Source organism: Lipophrys pholis, assembly GCF_963383615.2.
Source record: "Lipophrys pholis genome assembly, chromosome: 23".
NCBI lineage: Eukaryota > Metazoa > Chordata > Actinopteri > Blenniiformes > Blenniidae > Lipophrys > Lipophrys pholis.
In genome coordinates, this window is record NC_137645.1 from 737,914 (window position 1) to 756,171 (window position 18,258).

At 49.2% G+C, this 18,258-nt stretch overlaps 1 protein-coding gene across 1 annotated transcript; it reads left to right on the top strand.

The window, feature by feature from the left end:
• The first annotated feature begins 1,390 nt into the window (after window positions 1–1,390).
• On the top strand, window positions 1,391–17,688 carry mbd5 (methyl-CpG binding domain protein 5). The gene is made up of 9 exons (XM_080493230.1): window positions 1,391–1,524; window positions 2,820–2,922; window positions 4,578–4,749; window positions 5,922–8,282; window positions 12,969–13,189; window positions 13,260–14,387; window positions 14,693–14,766; window positions 14,854–14,929; window positions 15,002–17,688. The coding sequence occupies exons 1-9, from the start codon at window positions 1,412–1,414 to the stop codon at window positions 15,062–15,064; spliced, it is 4,311 nt and encodes a 1,436-aa protein (XP_080349356.1). The 5' UTR covers window positions 1,391–1,411; the 3' UTR covers window positions 15,065–17,688.
• The last annotated feature ends 570 nt before the right edge of the window (window positions 17,689–18,258 follow it).

The window sequence follows — 18,258 nt, forward strand, 5'->3', positions numbered from 1 at the left end:
TGCTGGGTTTTAGATCTTCATGAGCAGAGGAGGTCAGAAACTGACTATTAGTGCCTCAGATGGAGCTGTCTCATACAGCCGCGTTTTTATGATGCCATACTTCTTATTTTTATTTTAAAAAGGTTCAGAAAGAGACACGACTGGCTGTTTGCGTCCCAGTTCAGTTTCAGTTCGAGATAATTGTGAAATATTGTCCCATTGGTGCAGAAGCTATCATAAACATCCCGAGTGTTGCAGCAATCAAACTGCAAGGCATCACAATAGAATAGAAAATACTTTATTCATCCCACAGGGAACTGAAGACCAGCAGATTTAAGATCTCCACCAACACTCCTGCCTTCTGTAGTCTGTCTTTATGGCTGCGTCTTGGTGTTAATGGGACTCTTAATAAGCAGTTTTCTGTTTCATGTTGTTAGATAATGAAAGTCTAAAGCTTTACATGAAGAGACCTTGCATCACATGAACTATAAATGTTATTGTCCCGCAGTCTTGTGGTTCTTTGTGTCTGCTCTTCTGTGTTAAGTGGATTTCATATTCTTCAGTAGATTCTACTGCACAAATTCACCCTGACTGAACTGTGAAAGCTGCAGCCATGTATTTGAATTCACCTGGAAATAAACATGTGCAGCACAGTGTTTTCAGCAGATCATTGAAACTAATCAAGAATTGTGACTTTCTGTGCATTGATGTGGAGAAATGAAATCCATCAACTGTTTGGATGGAGCACCGGCGTCATGATGATGATTGCGTGGTTTTGTTGTCGTGAGCATCCGTGGCTCACAGCGACACCTTCACCTCACATCAGCGGACCGACGGCAGATTAAAAACAGCTCTCCCATCAATACTAGGAAGCTTCCTTTGAAAAATCAAAACAGTGGTCTCAGAAAATGCGAAGTTGTTTTTCAATCTTTTATTGCCAGAGCAGATGAAATGAAGGCTAACACTGGTGTCTGTCTGCTCTCACAGGAACCGTGGGAATACCACGACCCAGCGGTGTTTGGGAGCCAAGATGTTGAACATCCGTTGTGTGTTGGACTGAGGAAGTGAAGGACCAAGTGGCAGTAGCGTGATAATACAGGACCTTGACCGTGCTCAGACCGTCTCCCCTTGCCCGCCCAGCAGCAGCTTCCTGGCTCGGATGGCTCTGGATGACAGCGCCCAGTAATGGAAGTCCAGGCGCCGTTCAGCACCGCCGCCATGAAGCAGCTCAACGGGTAGGGTCCGCTGTGAGCTCGCCTCACCCGGCTCACCCTCCACCCGCAACTCCACCGAAGACCCCCACGTCAGAGAGCCGGCCCTCCCCTCCACCCCGCCACCACCTCGGCTTTGGAACATGACATGTGTTGTGGAGACACTGGTTGATGTCTGATATCTGTCCCTGTGACGTGTTGAGCATAAAACCAGTGGAGCAATGAATGGCGGAAAGGAGTGTGAGGTGGGACGCGACAGGCTGGCCGTCCCTGTCCAGGTCCCCATTGGCTGGCAGCGCAGGGCGGAGCACGGAGGAGGGGTCATGTACATAAGGTAGGAAATGTTACCGCACCACCAGTGCTGCTGCCTGAGGGAAACCAAAGACTCCACTCCAGGTCCTCAACAAGCCACAGTGACAGTCACCTGGTAAACAGGCAGCAGAAGATGATTCTAGTCATGATTATTGAATTTTACTCACTAGATCACAAAAGAAGAATCTTTTTTGATTTCAAAATGATCAATAAGTCAAACTTCATTTGTGAAGCAGGTTAATTGAATTGTGAGGTCAACCTAGTTACTAGACAAGAAAACACCAAATACAACATCGGAATGAAAAAGACATGAAGCGTTAAAATGTAAAAACTAATTGTACATGACAAACTAAAAGTCATGAAATCAGTAATGATGTGAAGGAGGCTGCAGGCGGAGTTCAGGTGGAGTTTCTACTTGCTTGTCTTTCCAGGAGATGAACAGAAACATGTTGACAGCGTCGACCAGATACCAAAAGTCCTGAACGCTCTGGGAGGAAGCTTCTTGCTTCCCCTACAGTTGTAATGGAAACTGTGAAAGGGGCTGGTTGGACTGACGAGGTGATGTAGGCTGGGAGGTGGTGTAGGTGGCAGGTGGTGCAGGCTGGATAGAGGTATATGTAGGTGGCAGGTGGTGCAGGCTGGGATGTGGTGTAGGTAGGAGGGAGGTGGTGTAGGTAGTAGAAAGGTGGTGTAGGTGGCAGATGGTGTAGGTAGGAGGACTGTGGTGTAGGAGGGAGGTGGTGTAGGTAGATGGTGCATGTTTCTACCAGCCACAATGAAGCGCAGCAGCCTCTGGTTTATTTTGGGTGTTGGAAGGAATCCTGTCTACTTGTGTGACCGTGGCCTGATACTGTCACTGCTCACTGGTGTTTACTGACCAGATACTAACTCCTACACTGGCGGGCGGGCGGGCGGGCGGGGGTGGGGGGGGGGGCTGGCTACAGGAGAAGAAGAGATTGATGATGAGTCAACCAGTGTTTTGTTAAGGAACCATGTTTATGTTTGATAGAAGCTCCAGACTGTTGCTCTTCATCACTGGACAGTTTAAATAGAGGTTTTATTCAGTCTACCTGGACACCAGCTCCCACTACCTGAACTCTGCTTTACCTTTACTTTATGGTAATTACTCCTTTTACTGCCACGAACCAGGTGAGAAAAACTGTGAGCTGAAATGTTCAGAATGAAGGCTTTAGTCCATGTGGACTGAGGTGTTCTTCCTGGAGGAGTGGCAGGTTTTACTGTTTGATTCCATGGTGAAACGTCTGCCTGGAGGAGCTGCTAACACACCTCTCTGTGTGTGTGTGTGTGTGTGTGTAGCCCCAGCGGCTCACTGCTGTCCAGCCTGGACCAGGTGAAGACCTACCTGCTGACAGATGGAACCTGCAAGTGCGGCCTGGAGTGCCCACTCATCCTCCACAAGGTATTCACTCACTCATTCGTTCATTGAGCTGAAGGCCGGTCTGCCCTGTGACGTTGATGAAAGGAGCTTTAACCTCTTGGGTAGAATTTAAAACCAACTGTTGAGATAAAGAAAGAATGTTGATGGTACACCCAGACTGGACTCTCCTAGAAACATGATGAGTGGATCCCCTTAGTCCAACACTAGAGGAGCGCCAGACAGGCCACGCCCCCTGCAGGTGCTGGACTCTCCATCAAAACAGGAACATCCTCAGGTAGACTGTGGAGTTCCAACCTGCACACCTGGATCATCAGAACCAGGCAGGATGGATCCAAGCTCTCCTGGTCTTTAGACCAATCCTGAGACCCCCAGACCTCCTCGGGTCCAGGTCTGGTGGTCCAGTGTGAAGCCCCTCTGGCTTGAACAATATTGAAGTTCTCAACGGCCGGTGCAGAGTCCAGGCTTCAACAATCACAACTCTGGAGGACAGGACTGGATGGATTAACATTTTCATGATGGAAACAAGGAGCTCTGCAGCAAAGTTCACCTGGTCTGGTTTCAGTTCTCGGCATCATTTAGGATCGGTCGGGATCATTTAGGATCGGTCGGGATCATTCAGGATCAGTCGAGGCTGTATATATACAGACACTGACACAGTTTCCAGTAGTTATTCAGTACGCCACCACAACACATTGAAATGTACAAAGTCAAATACTGTAGTTCGTGTAAAATCACCTGAACGCTGTAGGAATGATGACACATCTTCAGTGCTCTAGATATATGATTTATATAATCAGTAGAAATCCTTCTGCGGTGTTCGATGTGCTGTGATTCCTCCACTGTCGCCTCATTTGGATGTAAATAACCTTTCTGAAATCCAGGCGACTTCAAATGAGCAGGAAGCAGGGAAGTGGATCTTTCCAGTCATTGACCAGTGGTCAGATCTCCAGGACTCTGCAGGACAGAGTCCAGCAACAAACAAGCTCTGTAATGCCTAATACCTAATGCATCGTGGAATAAAGAGCAGAAAGAGATGCAGCAAAAGAAATCCATCCATTCTAGATGCAATAGGAGTTGCTTCCACTGCTGTTTAGATATGTTTCTGTTTAATTCATTATTGTGTCCATCCGTCCGTCCATAAATAAAAGTGAATTAAAGCACATTTGGATGATTTCAGTGTAATCCATTAAGTATGGTGGTGTACAGACCCACATCACTGGAGGGGTCCAGACCTTCTGGATGTGAGTGCATGGAATAAAATGGATTAAGAGACAACACTTTGAAGTTTTCTGTCGTATACCTGGTAATCTGACCGATTGGAATTGTTGCTGAATTTGTCCCCGACTCTCCGTGTCTGCTGGACCAGAACATAATTACCTAGTTCACATATTGCTGAATGAAATACTCTCTGCATTCTTTACACTCCAATCAGGCTCATTCTTTGTCAACAGCAAACCAATACTCCTGATACACTCTCTTCCTTGAATATCAAGACTTTTCCAAACTGTGCATGTGACAAATAGACTCAAGAGGAAGCAGATATTTGACTCCTTGACTGTCCTGAGATGTAAGATAAAACGTCCGCAGAGACTTGGTCCCTAAACATCAGGGTGTGGTTGGTGAAGCTGCCTTCAGGAAGAGTGAGGACAGTACCGTTTTTTTTTTTTTAACCTCAGGTTTTCAACTTCGACCCCGGGGCTGCCGTCAAGCAGAGGACAGCGGAGGACGTGAAGGCAGATGAAGACGTCACCAAACTCTGCATTCACAAAAGGAAGCTCCTGGCTGTGGCCACGCTGCACAAAAGCATGGAGACGCACCCGCCTCTGTCTCTGACCAGTCCAGGAGGAGGTATGAGCACCTCTAAAGTACTCTGTACTGCTCCCATTACTTCAGAAGACTCCAACATGCTCAGTTGAACTGACGTAAACACCAACAATCACACTAATCATGTGAAATTTACAGAATAACTGGTGATAAATCACCACACAGTCAGGTGATTTGAAGACTCCGCAGTGATTTTCTGTTTTCCTGGATTAATGAAATAAACATGAATAAATCTTTTTACTTGAATTAATGTATCTCACAATGGCTGTTGCAGTTCCCAGTTGTGCTACACAATATATTTCCAGTTCATGGTGATCCCAATATCATCACACACAGAACTGACTAAACTACAGTATTGTGTGTCGATGCACTGTGAGGATTTGTCGCAGCTTTTGGATTGAATAACCTCAGAGTGAAAGAAAATTAATCTAAGGTTTGATCAAAAGAAAAATCATGATTTTTGGAAAATGCACAGTGAATACTCAGATAAAGGTCCAGATAGAGGAGGGAGAGATGGAAAGTGACTCAATACACATTTCTAGGAGGAATAATTGATGACAAAATTAGCTGGAAACTCCAAATAAAACATAAAAGTTCTAAAACAAAGTATCCAGAAGCTTCTCTGTCCTGCCAAAGCTAAAGATCTGTTAGGTCAGAAATCACTTCACATTCTTTATACGTCCCTGATTCTAGCATATTTAACTCACGGTGTGGAGGTTTGTTCAAACTCTGATGTAAATTCACTACAACAAACGAACTTCACCATTTGAACAGATCGGACGTGACACTGAGCATTTTGAGGAGTCACAGATGCAACACAGACCTGGGAGTGATCCGTGGTCATTCTAGACCAGGACTGATTCCATTTTTCACTTTATTTTCTACCTGCTGGACTCGGGGCAGTCAGAAGCTCAAAACCAGACAAATGACCACAAACAACAATGTCAACAAACTGCTTTGCTGCAGTTGGAAATCTAATCTAATGATAATGTAAAGTCTTAACAGTATTTGAACAATAGCAAGAAAAAGAGCGTAATATTAAAGCATAATGACACAATCAACATCATTGATCATCATTTGATTGATCTTTTCGATATTATAAATATTTATCTCAACATCATGACAATACTCAGAAACATTGCTGCACTTCTTGTCCTGTGATTGTTAAACTCAAACATGCTTTGTTTGCCTTTCAGGTTCTTCGTCTGTGGTTTCTGTGCATTCAACAACTCAACGAGCAATAAGGACTAAACCTCACGATGGCCTGCCCAACGCTGTCAGCCCCGACTGCAAGAATCCCTTCAAGATGATGATGGCAGTGGGGCAGCAGCAGCGGCTGTATCCGCCCCAGGAGATGGGTGGAGCCCAGCAGCCAGAGCTGTACTCTGGGTATTCCCGGCCACAGAGGCTGTTAAGTGGAGAACCAGGCCCGAAATCCCCCTACCGAGTTGGGTATGGGGGCATGTTGAGCCCACCGCCCTCCGGTGCTAAGCTGTTTGGAGAGGGCTCGCAGTCTCCTAGTGCGGACGCTTTGGGGAGCCCTGAAGGCTTTACAAGGACCAATCCTTGTGGTTTTCCAGGAGGTGGGAGCCCAGGCTCAGCTTCTATCCATGGGAACACTAGGACACCTCTTTCCCCACCCAGTGTGATGCTCCATGGCTCCCCTGCTGGCCAGCCATCCTGTGCCATGACAGGAAGGACTACCACGCCCCTCTCCCCAACGGCTACAGCCAAAAGCCCCGTCATGAACATGAACATGCCGCGGGGAAACTTTCCCCCGGGCATGGATATCCCTCGTGCAGCATTTCACCATAAAGCGCAGCCCCCTGTGCATTCTGTCCCGGCCCCTTCCTCCATACCACCATCCTGTGCCCTTCAGAAGAAGCAGCTGACCTCTGAAAAGGACCCCTTAGGCATTCTGGACCCCATCCCCAGCAAACCAGTCATCCAGCCCTCCAATAATGCTCCAACCCCTGTCAACTTCCAGCCTAGCATCCACTCTCAGGTACCAATGTTGAATGTAAACGTCCCCCCTCCCGCTATCGTTCCCTTACCAAGCAACCTCCCTTTACCCACCGTGAAGCCTGGCCCTGTGGGGCACGGCGGCCATGTTCAAAGGACTCAGCAGGGCGGTCCGGTTTCCTCCATGTCTCCCTCCCCTGTCACGTCCCCTGTCCACATGGCCGGGCCGGCGCTGGGGAGGATGGAGGCCTCCCCCCATCGTTCACGTTCATCCTCCACCTCGTCTGACCATGGAAACTTTGCAATGCCCTCGGGGCACCAGGCCCCATGCGGTACGATGAAGGTTCCTCCCCGGTCCCCCCGGTCAGCGATGGGATCTCCACGCCCAGCCATGCCCTCCAGCCCCTCCACCAACAAAACGGACTCTCTTCACCAGTACAAAGACTCCCAGCTGCTACCCGGGATGGGAAATTCCATTGGCTCCCAACAGCACGGTAACCCCATGTACTCCCCCACTTCTTCCTCGTCTTCATCATCCTCTTTGGCCACCCCCAGCGCTTCCCAGAAGGGCCACCCAGGACTGTTGGGGATGCCCCTCAACCAGATTCTCAACCAACAGAATGCCGCTTCCTTCCCGGCCAGCAGTCTCCTGTCTGCTGCAGCCAAAGCACAGCTAGCAAATCAAAACAAACTCGGCGCTTCTGGCAACAGCAGTGCCGGCATGGCCGCCGGTGTTTCTATGTCCGGCATGGGGGCAGGTGGCGGAGGAAACGCCGGGGGTGGCGGGCCCCCGGGTTCTATGAGCGGCCCTCGAGGCATGGAGGGACCCAGCACTTTAAACCCCATGCTCCCGCCAAATTCCACCATGCTGCTGAACAGCCCCGAGGGCCAGAGTGGTCGGGCGGCGCTCCGAGACAAGCTCATGGCCCAGCAGAGGGACCCCATGCGCAAACGGAAGCAGTTGGTCAGTAGCGCTGCTGTGAACCACGACAGCAGCAACAACATGGTTTACAGCATGCTCAACAAACCAGTCATGGCAGGAAGCCACATGGCGGGGCCAAGCGCCACTGAGCAGCTGCGGAAAGTGGGCAGACTGGGAAACCTTCACCCCAACACCTCCATGGCCCAGCTTCTCCAGTCCATGAGCAGCCAGAGTTCTCACAACCTGGCTGGGAACAGCCATCGTCCAGGCCTCGGCTCCGGCCCGGTGTCTCAAGGAGCTCCACTACTACACTACAACGACACCTCGGGCATGGGCCCTCTTGGCCCGCAGCAGAACCTCCTGGTCCAGCAGAGGCTGCGGGGTCCAGGAGATCCCATGCAGCACTGCCAGAACATAGACTCGTCCCAGGGTCACTTAGGCCCTCGTCCAGGCCAGTACCCTGACATGATGGCTCAGATGCAGGCCTCCTCCATGAGTAACTGTGGGCCCATGGGGCCGGGCGCCATGCCGCTGGGACGCCCCAACACCAACCCTCCACCTCTGTCCCATCCTGGTCCTCACCCCTCTCAGCTCCACAGCCTGGGGCGGACTAACATGGTGCTGACACACGGAGGTGGGGAGGGCAGTTGTACGCAGACCATCTCCGAAGCAGGTGAGATATCAGGACGCTACTACATCTCCTCAGTCACTGTTTGACAGAAAACTAAGCTTCTGTTTATCAATAATGTTATTTATTTTTAATTATGTGCTTTTTAAATTTACATTTTACCTGCAATGTGATGTGAATGTTCAAATAAGCTACATTTATTTAATTTGGTGATAACTTTCCAGGCATTGTTCTGCAGCAAACATGAGTCATTAAAATCTGAACCCATGATTGTTCTGTTGTTCCACTTTTGGTTTAGAGGTTACGAGCGCAAAACGAATAATATGAATGCAAACATCTTATTAGGTCCTTCATTCACAGTAAATTGAGCAAAATTGTGGGGATGTCAATTTGCACTGGAGTGTGAGGGTAGACTCAAGTGGTACATGACATCATGCAAGATTAATTCATAAAACTGTTGAATATGATGTTTTTGGTGCCATTTGACAAATCTGTGTTTATGTCCTCAATAAAGTTACTGGAGACACAATCAGCCATAATGATATAATAGAGCTTTATCTCCATCAGGGTTTATGGATTTGGATGTATTAGGCAGCAGGTGACCACTGTGTCCTCAGAGCTGGAGGCAGAAAGCCCACTGATTGGTTCAGAGCATCTCCAAACCTGCTGCTCTGGCTGGGTGGTCCAGTGAAGTCGGAGGTGAATCAGTGTCACATTCAAGGATGAGCTGGTTCCTGCAGGTGAAGGTGGCGTTCCTGGTGGTTCTGACTGTCAGAACTCTTTGCCGCGCCACCTAAAGCATGAGCACCTCTGATCAATGAGGTTCTCTCTGATTTCACGTGGGTGGGAGGGTGTGTGCACAGCTTACCGGGGAAATACCAGACACCAGGATGCATGATGGGGAAAAGGCAAGCAGGTGGAGCAGTGTGACCGTTTGGCTGATGTTGTCCATGTGGGTTTTACCTTAACATGGAGCTCCAGCATAAGCATTGCTACAGATCAACAGCCGTGAGCCTCCAGTCTCCCCCGACAGCATCCCAACCAACCATCTGTTGGATGTGCTGGACCACCAGGTCTCACTCCTTGGTCCAGTCCTAGCTCTCCCTGGCCTTGGAAGACCTGCTCCAGACCTGTGGCGGTCCATCAGCTGATGTCTCCACAGACCAGAAGCAGCCTGCACAGTGTAAATCAGCTGCTCATAATGTTGTGGCTGGTAGTTGTAGAGTACAGTGCAGTACCCCCCCCCCCCCCCCCCCCAGTGATGAGGTGATAGGCCGTGAGCCCAGGCGGCAAGGCTCTCCTCCATCTCACAGCTAATGAGCAGCCGCTCGGCTAATTGTCAGTCCGCCAGTGTTTCTCTTTGTTTTATTTGTTCTCCAGCTTCAGTCGTGGCTGTAAGAAGATGGAAATGGGATCTGCATCATGCTTTAAGGGAAGCAGCCCAGATAGGGCTTCTCCTGGCGAGCTGGTCGCCATAGAAACCATAGACCCTGAATAGAGACCAGAGTGAAGCCTTTGATGGGTGTGTGTGTGTGTGTGTGTGTGTGTGTGTGTGTGTGTGTGTGTGTGTGTGTGTGTGTGTGTGTGTGTGTGTGTGTGTGTGTGTGTGTGTGTGTGTGTGTGTGTGTGTGTGTGTGTGTGTGTGTGTGTGTGTGTGTGTGTGTGTGTGTGTGTGTCACTGAAAGGACTTGCTGTTTGTTGGTGGCTCAGCCTGCTGCTGGACTGTATCACCAAGTGTCTGAGCCGTCGTATGGTTCATAATGGATCCATCAGCAGGGCTGCTGCAGGACACCTGCTCTGGTCGCCGGGTGTCCTGGTCCTGTGGATTTCTCACTCAGTCACTGAAATTCAGGCGTAGGCCAGAGGGAGAGCATGACGCTCAGTACCCGTGTTCAGGAAGCAGCTGCTGTTTTCTTATTCTGCAAAGTGACGCTAGAAACTCTTCAGCTTTCAGTCTTTCAGGTGAAGAGCGCTTCAGTTCAGAGAGAAATGTGGGATGATACTCATTTGCTTTCTTATCTGTGACTTAAAGTTCCTCTGCCAGAATCCTCTGGAGAAACACTCAGACTAACTGGTATTTCCAGCATTTTATTTTGGCGGGACATCCCCGGTTTGTTGGCGTCTCTGCATTACAGAAACTCCTGAAGGTTCCCGAGGCTTCGTGTCACAAGATCCCGTTTGTCCACTGGATCTCTGCACATCTGGATTCTCTGTGGAGAAACCCTCAGTTTCACTACATCAGACCGTTCTCCAGGCTTTAAGACTCTTTCTTTGAGAACGTCTGGAGGTTTTTCTCCCTGAATCGGTTAAATGTTGATGTTCTGGCTGGAGCTGCCGCCATCTTTGATATCCCACAATCCCTTGGGGCAGGTTTCCCAAGATGGCGTCAGTCAGGAAACATCAACAGTTTGATGGTTTGTCTGAAAACGTCTGGACTTTGGTGTGAAGGATTGAGGAACCTGCAGGTTGGAATGAGAGGCGAGGTTCTGGTTTGTTGGTTCTCTGGGCAGAATCTCTCCTTCGTGGAAGGACAGGTTCAAGAGTCTCTGCTGGAGGAACTTTAAACCTGACTAAAAGTGTCACAGTATGATGGAACCCACATGGTGGACAGCTTCAGGATTTAAATGCTGAGGAAGAGGAGGAGCAACCTGTTGGTACTTACTGTTTCATGTACGCCTGAGGATATAACATAACGTATGGCTGGTGCTTTGGCTTGATGATTCAATCAATCTGTGTTGATGTTTGTGAGAAATACTCTCATGGAGGTTTTTTTTCTTCTAACTTGCAAGTGCACCGACCGAAAGATGTTCATTGGGTTAGAGACCAGACCTTCAGACTGCTTTAAAGAACAGTTTAATGTACCCTTTAGTGACCGAGAAAGTAAATGGTGTGTGTTCTGCTCTTGGTGTAACTAGTGTGTCCTGTGTTCACACACCTCAGCTGCTCCTCACTAGAACCAGTAGCTGATCATGTTCAAGGTAATGGAGAGAAACAGTGTCAACAGGAGGTGAGTGAAATAGTGACTCAGACAGCATCTTGTGCCAACAGTCAGCTGAGGGAGAGAGAAAAGTGATGAGAGGAAGTGAGCGTTATGCACAACACTGAGGATTTAGAATCCTTATTCTGGAGTCTTTGTTTTGTTGGGAGATGTGAGATCGTTCTCACATCGTTCAGGAGAAAAAGGCCTCGTTCATGTGTATCTTTAATAAAACCTTCATCTCTACCTGCGTGAACGTTTGAAGGCTCTGAAGGTAAAACGGCGACAAAACACGCGTTGGATGTTAATGGTGAGAACTCTTTGGAAGTGGCCTCATCAGTGGCGTGGTGGCTGTATCCTCCAACCATCTGTTTCTACCCCCCCCCCATCAACAAATACTCCAAAGTTCATTGTACACCTCCTGCCACCCAGCTGACCGCCACCCCATCCCCCAGCAGGCCTCCCAACCCCCCCAACACGCTTCCTGGCAGCGGACAGCACCACCAATCATCACTTGGTTTCCATGACAACCTCCCCCGGCAACAGCCGTCACTATATCATAGCAGCAGCGGAGGAAGGGGGAGGGGCCGCTCGGCCGAGTGGGGGGGTGAAGAACACACACAGCTGCCCTTCAGCTACGTAGCATCGCACCAGCTGCTCACACACACACACACACACACACACACACACACACACACACACACACACACACATATACAGGGCCTTTGAGATTTGGTATTTGCGTAGTCTTTGTCTGCATCACGCGGCTGCTGACCATTCTCTCAGACACGATGCATTTGGCGCCGTTCTCTGGGACACGATGCGTTTGGCGCCGTTCTCTCTGACACGATGCATTTGGCGCCGTTCTCTGACACGATGCATTTGGCGCTGTTCTATGTGACACGGTGCATTTGGCGCCATCCTCTGACACGTTTCTCCCTTTGTGGCCGAACGCTGCATCTGGCAGCTCGTCCACCTGCTTCTTGGGGCCGAACACTGTTCATTTGCAACTTTCTTCCTTTGTTGTCAACGTGTGGCTCCTCACTCCTTCTAAAAGCTGCACAGGAGACGACTGTTATCCAGAACAGGAAGTGAATTCCAACATGGTGGCACCACATGAGGAACATCCCAAGTTGATGCTCAATGCAAAACATTTCTGCTGCTGTGACTTCACACTGAACGAGCTGAAACACAATAAGTAACCAATCATCTGAAGCCTAATTTTCTTTACTTAAGTTGTGTAGGAACACAACTTAAGTTTTTCTGCAGCTGTTTTTCTTAACTGCATGTTTTTGCTTCGTCAATGGCATGAATTTCTTTACGTTGGTCTCGCAGCAGAACAGGTTTGAAGACAACGTGGCATCAACACGCTGTAAAACCACACGTCCCTGATCTTGCCTGGGTAGAATTACAGAACCAAGATATTTTGCTTTTCACTGTTACAGAACAGACCAGCGCATAACAATGATAGTAAAACTTACTTTTCAAATGAAGGTGCTTCTAAAAACTTTTTTTTTATTCAAATCAAACTGTAAACTACCAAATATTTTACATTTATTAGAAGGGAAATGTTGGTTTTTCTTATATTCTTAGCAATTGTGGCTTCACGTCAGTAATATTCTAAAATACAAACTTGATCTTTTCCCCATTTTAATTGAAAATCTTAGGTTTCAGACGTCTGGAGACTCTCCTCCGTTCCTCTTGTTGAAGGGATTTCCATTGAGCTTGTTTTTCCTGTTGGGATGGTTGTGCAGGGAACCCCTCGTCACTGGGTCGTGGTTTGGGCGCCTTGCAGTCGCACGTCACCACCAGTGGAGGTCCGATTTACCACCAGGTGCACCACCAGGGCCTACAGCAGGGGGCGCCACCGCACACGGCCTGCCAGGGTCAGCCGCACTTCTCCGACAACCCTGCGTACACGGATGGCGGCGGCGGCACCCCCGCCTCTATGGCCTGCCTCTACCAGAACTACCAGGTAAGCTGAGCTTCGTGGTTTTGTCTCCAGGGGGCGCCAAGAGCATCTTGTAACCATGTTGTCTTCACAGCAGGGGATGCTGCCGCACTCGCAGTTCGGGGAGGAGCAGCAGCCTCTGAGTGACGGCCTTCCAGGAGGGACAGCGGGCTCCGACAGGGTCCCCGGCGGGGGACCGGAGGCGGTGGACGCCATCTACAGGGCTGTGGTGGACGCGGCAAGCAAAGGCGTGCATGTTACCATCACGACCACGGTGAGCGGAAGCACGCAGGCCAGTCCAGTGCCCGCCCTCAGTGCCATGAGTGCCTTCACCGCCTCCATCGGGGAACCCATCAACCTCCCTCAGGCCGTGAGCGCCGTGCTGCACGGCCACCAGGAGGCAGAGCCATCAGCCCCGCTTGCCAGGCCGCGGCAGGTGAGGCCGGGACGAGGGCAGAAGAACATGGATCCGGGCAAGAGCACTCCAGAGACCACCGACACCAACGACTACTTCCGCTCGCCGGGCCGTGGGACTCCCAGAGGCCAGTGGGATGGCGAGACGCAGCACGCCGTGGGCTTCGACTCCCACAGCAACAACGCCTGGGGTGGGGAGGAGTTTCTGGAGTGCTCCACCCATGTAAGGAGCAGTCCCTGCATGGAGCGGCCAGCCAGTCTGGCCCCGCCCCCACCCTGCCCCACCGACGGCTCCGACCACAGCGTGGCCGTGTCACACGACAAGGCGTTTCTGGACGATTGTTACCGGTTTAACAACTGCAGCCGGACGCCTGTGAACTACAAGGAGCGTCTGGAGCAGACGGTGGAGCGCTGCACTCACATTAACGGCGCTGCTGCCCATTTCAACACTCGGGGTTACGGAGACGTCCTGGGACCTCCTCGGCAGGACCTAACGGGGGATGACCAGTCGCCCAGCTCCTCCACCAGCCTGGAGGGCCCGCTGGCCACCGCCAAAGACTACAGCCACTACAACGGCCACTTCAACGGCATGGCGCCCAGCCCCTCGGACACCAAGAGCCTCAGCAGCGAGGAGGACCTGCGGCAGCCCGACTCGCCCTCCTCCGAGCTGCTCCACTACCGCTCCAGGACCTTCAACATGGGCGAGCTGGTGTGGGGCCAGCTGAAGGGCTTCCCACCGTGGCCCGCCAAGCTGGCCGGGGACGAACCGGTGCACAGCGCCGCCATGCAGCTGCGAGAGCAGGCCAAGGTGAGACCGCTACCGTTTAACCTCCAGTGTCCTCTTCTTCAGGTGTTACCAATGTGACGCAGTGAACCTGTCCTGTGATTGGACAATCAGAATGAACGATGAATGAAAGGGTTAATCCTCACTGAGACTGGAAGAATTTACACTCTGTTTAATGTCTCAGACATTTGAAATTCCTATGAGACAAATGAGTTGCGTTTCTGTGAAGAAATAGTTTGTAACTGTTGGCATCAGGCTGAGAAGAGAAGAGTCTGGTGGACGAGTCACTTTGTGAGTCTGTGATTGAAAGATCCTGGAACTTCCTGCAGGTGGAGCCGGACAAGCTGAAAACACTAACTCACGACTTGGAGGCTCTGGACCGCGCTGCCAAACGAGGCCTCAAGTAAGTATGAGGGGGGCGGGGCTCTGGGTCGTTGCAGCAGAGCCGAGCAGCTCCTGACGTTCTTTCTTCTCTCCTGGTTTCTGCCAGACCAGGGAAACTGAATAATCACCTGGAAGCTGCTATCCACGAGGCCATGAGCGAGCTGGACAAGATGTCGGGCACAGTGAGTATCTCCGCGTTGATTCCTCGGCGTAGATTCGTCTGTGTTGATTCATCCGTGTTGATTCGTCGTCAGATCCCAGCGAGGGACCGGCAGGTGAAGCTCCCGAAGCCCAAGAGGAGGAAGATCTCCAGATAACAGTGAATGTTGCTCCGGAGCCTTGGGAGACGGTGTCTGTTCAGCCGGCCTGGTCTGAGCTCTAACAGGTGCTAACAGGACGCTCAGTCCCTCCGTACGGCGCCACCTAGTGACGGTGCTGGAGAACCAGCCAACAGTTTGGACTGTAGAGAGACAAACCTCCACAAAACACTTCAACAACGTTGCAATTTGTCACTGAATTAACTATTTTTTTCTAGTATAAGATAGTAAAAGAAACAAAAAAAAGCTCTGAGCATTACCTTACATATTTAAGAAGAATAGACAGTCCAAATATTTCTGATACATTTTCAATATGTATATAGTTAATCCTAAAGTTTCATGCTATTAAGAATTGTATGTAAATATTGTACAATGTCATGTACAAGCGTACCTAATGCACATTTTATCTTTTATTGTACAAAAACAAAGCAGAAGAAGCGTACCAATGTCTTGGTTTCTATTGAGCGTAAAGGAGGGTTAAGGATTCAGCCTAAAGCTTTTATATGACGACGTGGGAGACGTGCCGTCGTTCTGTGTTCATCTTTGTTTAGTTTAGTTTTGTAGGGAACAGCAGTCTGTATGGTGGATACCACAGAATGAACTTTACCAGCAGAAAGTGTCCCCCAAAGCATGATGGGAAATCTTCCTCTGCTTTAACGTCCTCTAGAGCGTGGTGACTTTTTCTTTGTGTTGACGCCGAGACGTGATTGGCTGGAGCGTACTGGTCAATCTCCTTGTTCACCTTCATTCTTTGGTTGTGAGTTTTATTCAGAAGGAAAAATCCTCCCCGACTGACCCTGTTGGATCTGCTGACGACGGCCCGGCGGCGCCCGGCGGCGCCTGACAGCCCAGCGTAGAGATGATTGTGTGAGCTGGAGGTGACCGGAGGTTTCCTGCTGCTTGACTTGACGTAACGTTAGTCACTGGTTCTTTGATGACTTCAGTCCAGAACGCCTGAGTGTCTCTGGAGCTGTGTGGAGTCCTGCAGGCGTTTCCAGGCCGGGTGCTGGAGCCGAGCTCTCAGGTTCCAGGAGATCAGAGTGGTTCTGCTCATTCAGTCTTCAGACTGTAAGAGTCTCTGAGTCACGAAGCTTCTGGTGAGAGCGACTGGAGACCAGAGCCTGGTTCTGCTGGTGCTGCTGGTTGATCGTGAGGTGTTGAGTTTACCTCCTGCTTGTTTCCAGGTCACGGAGGTCAGCAGTCAAATAGGTCCTCGTGAAGGATTTCCACAACTTCTCTTATTTTACTCTCTTGTCTGAGACTCGTGAGGTATATTTCAGGTACTTCAACCCACAACCTTCTACTGCAGGTCAGTAAGCCCCGCCCCTTGCCTGACAGCCACCCTCATCATCACAGGTGTGAGGATGGAGGAGCTCTGCAGGACGGACTGTAGTTTCTATTCAATCAGTGTATTGATGGAGATGATCAGAGGAAGTGCAGGTGAACACGGAGTTGCAGCGAGTTGCAGCGAGTTGCAGCTCACACTCTCAGCCCACAGGGTCCTGCAGTCGGGGGATTTTTGCTTTCTGGTGTGTGAACCATGTTTAGACGGCGTCTCAGCCACAGCGTAGCTTCAGCCGGACTCTGGATCACCAACAGGAACACGAACGTCACATCTCAGTATTTCTTTCAGTTTGGGGCCTTGTTGTGTTGTCTTTATTTTTATTAATGTAAATTATTGATGTACAGTACTCCATATTTATTTTAAGCTTTACAAATATTCTAGATGGCAATAATACTACCAGGAGTTGAGAACTCAAGCCTTATATGTGTATGTTTTCTTTTTGTTTGTTCTCCTGCCAGTGATGGAAGGTGTTCAGAGTCCGTCAGGTCAGATCCTCCTTATTGAACATGTTACACACTTTGTTCTGTTGTGCTGCGTCAGTGGAGAAGAAGAAAGATTCATGGACGGTCACATCTGAGGAAACACTTGATTCATAAAGGACTTTATGTTTTATTAAGCTTTTCACTAAAATATCGTTGACGATGAATCTTTCTCATCACAAACTGATTTGTTCCCTCAGATGTCGTCTTCTCAGTTTTTAGCACAAACCAAACGAAACACTAAAGCATTTCAGGACCAGTTGCTTTTCACCACAACAAACAGGTCAGGTGATCGTCCCTGACCAACCAGCCGTCTGCAGCATTTCATCGTACTGTACTTCCTTTTGTGTGTGTGTGTGTGTGTGTGTGTGTGTGTGTGTGTGTGTGTGTGTGTGTGTGTGTGTGTGTGTGTGTGTGTGTGTGTGTGTGTGTGTGTGTGTGTGTGTGTGTGTGTGTGTGTGTGTGTGTGTGTGTGTGTGTGTGTGTGTGTGTGTGTGTGTGTGTGTGTGTGTGTGTGTGTGTGTCAGTATTTGATTTCTTCAGCTCGTATTGAAGTATATATTCCCCACTAATATATACTTGACAGTAAACAGGGCTGCAGTACGTCGTGCGGCTCTTCCTCTCTGCGTTACCGTGGGTTAGGGATAGTTTGTCCGAGTCCATTATTTTCAGATTGTTTGGACTTTTTTTAATGGTTTGATGTAAATATTGTGAAACATTACAGGTCATGCAGTGATGTAACATTTGGAATAATGTTGCACAGATGTTTAAGATATTAAAAACATGCTCACTCTTACTTGAATCACCAGACTTGTGTGTTTTTGAGGCGGTTGTTGCTCTTTGCTGCCCTCCGGTGGACAGACACGGAACAGCGTGTTTCACAGGTGAGGACCAGAAGAATAAATATTTCACCACTTTTGAGAGTTTTCTGTGTCACTGTTGGTTTGGAGCCATTCAGAGGTTTAATCCCACATCGGTAGGTTCTTCAGATTAATAACAAATAACTGTAAATAACTGAAGTGTTCAGAGAAATCCCATAGAATGCTCATATTCACTTGACGCTTGTTAACGTGACAACTATTAAACGTTTTTGGAGCTCAAGAGCAGAATAAAGTACAAGAAAAGTTGGAGTAAAAGTGTTTTTTTTATTTTCAATTATTCCATGTATTTAAATTTGATTGAAAAATTACATTAAATCAAAATTCGAAGTCAAAAAACCCTAATTGATGACGTGAACCAGACTGAGTGAGAGTATTGATTGATGGCTCACCTGTCCAGGTGAGATGACTTTACCTTCAATAGTCAGCCTGCTGAGGTTGGAGCTCATTGGCTGAGGGACGCTCGTCACGTGACCATTTTACGAAACATCC

Excerpts from the sequence above, each read along its gene's own strand:
- mbd5 (XM_080493230.1), top strand. The coding sequence starts at position 1,412 with ATGAATGGCGGAAAGGAGTGTGAGGTGGGACGCGACAGGCTGGCCGTC. Across the intron at positions 2,923-4,577 it reads GCCCACTCATCCTCCACAAG|GTTTTCAACTTCGACCCCGG; the intron begins GTATTCACTCAC and ends TTTTAACCTCAG. Across the intron at positions 14,930-15,001 it reads TGGACAAGATGTCGGGCACA|ATCCCAGCGAGGGACCGGCA; the intron begins GTGAGTATCTCC and ends ATTCGTCGTCAG.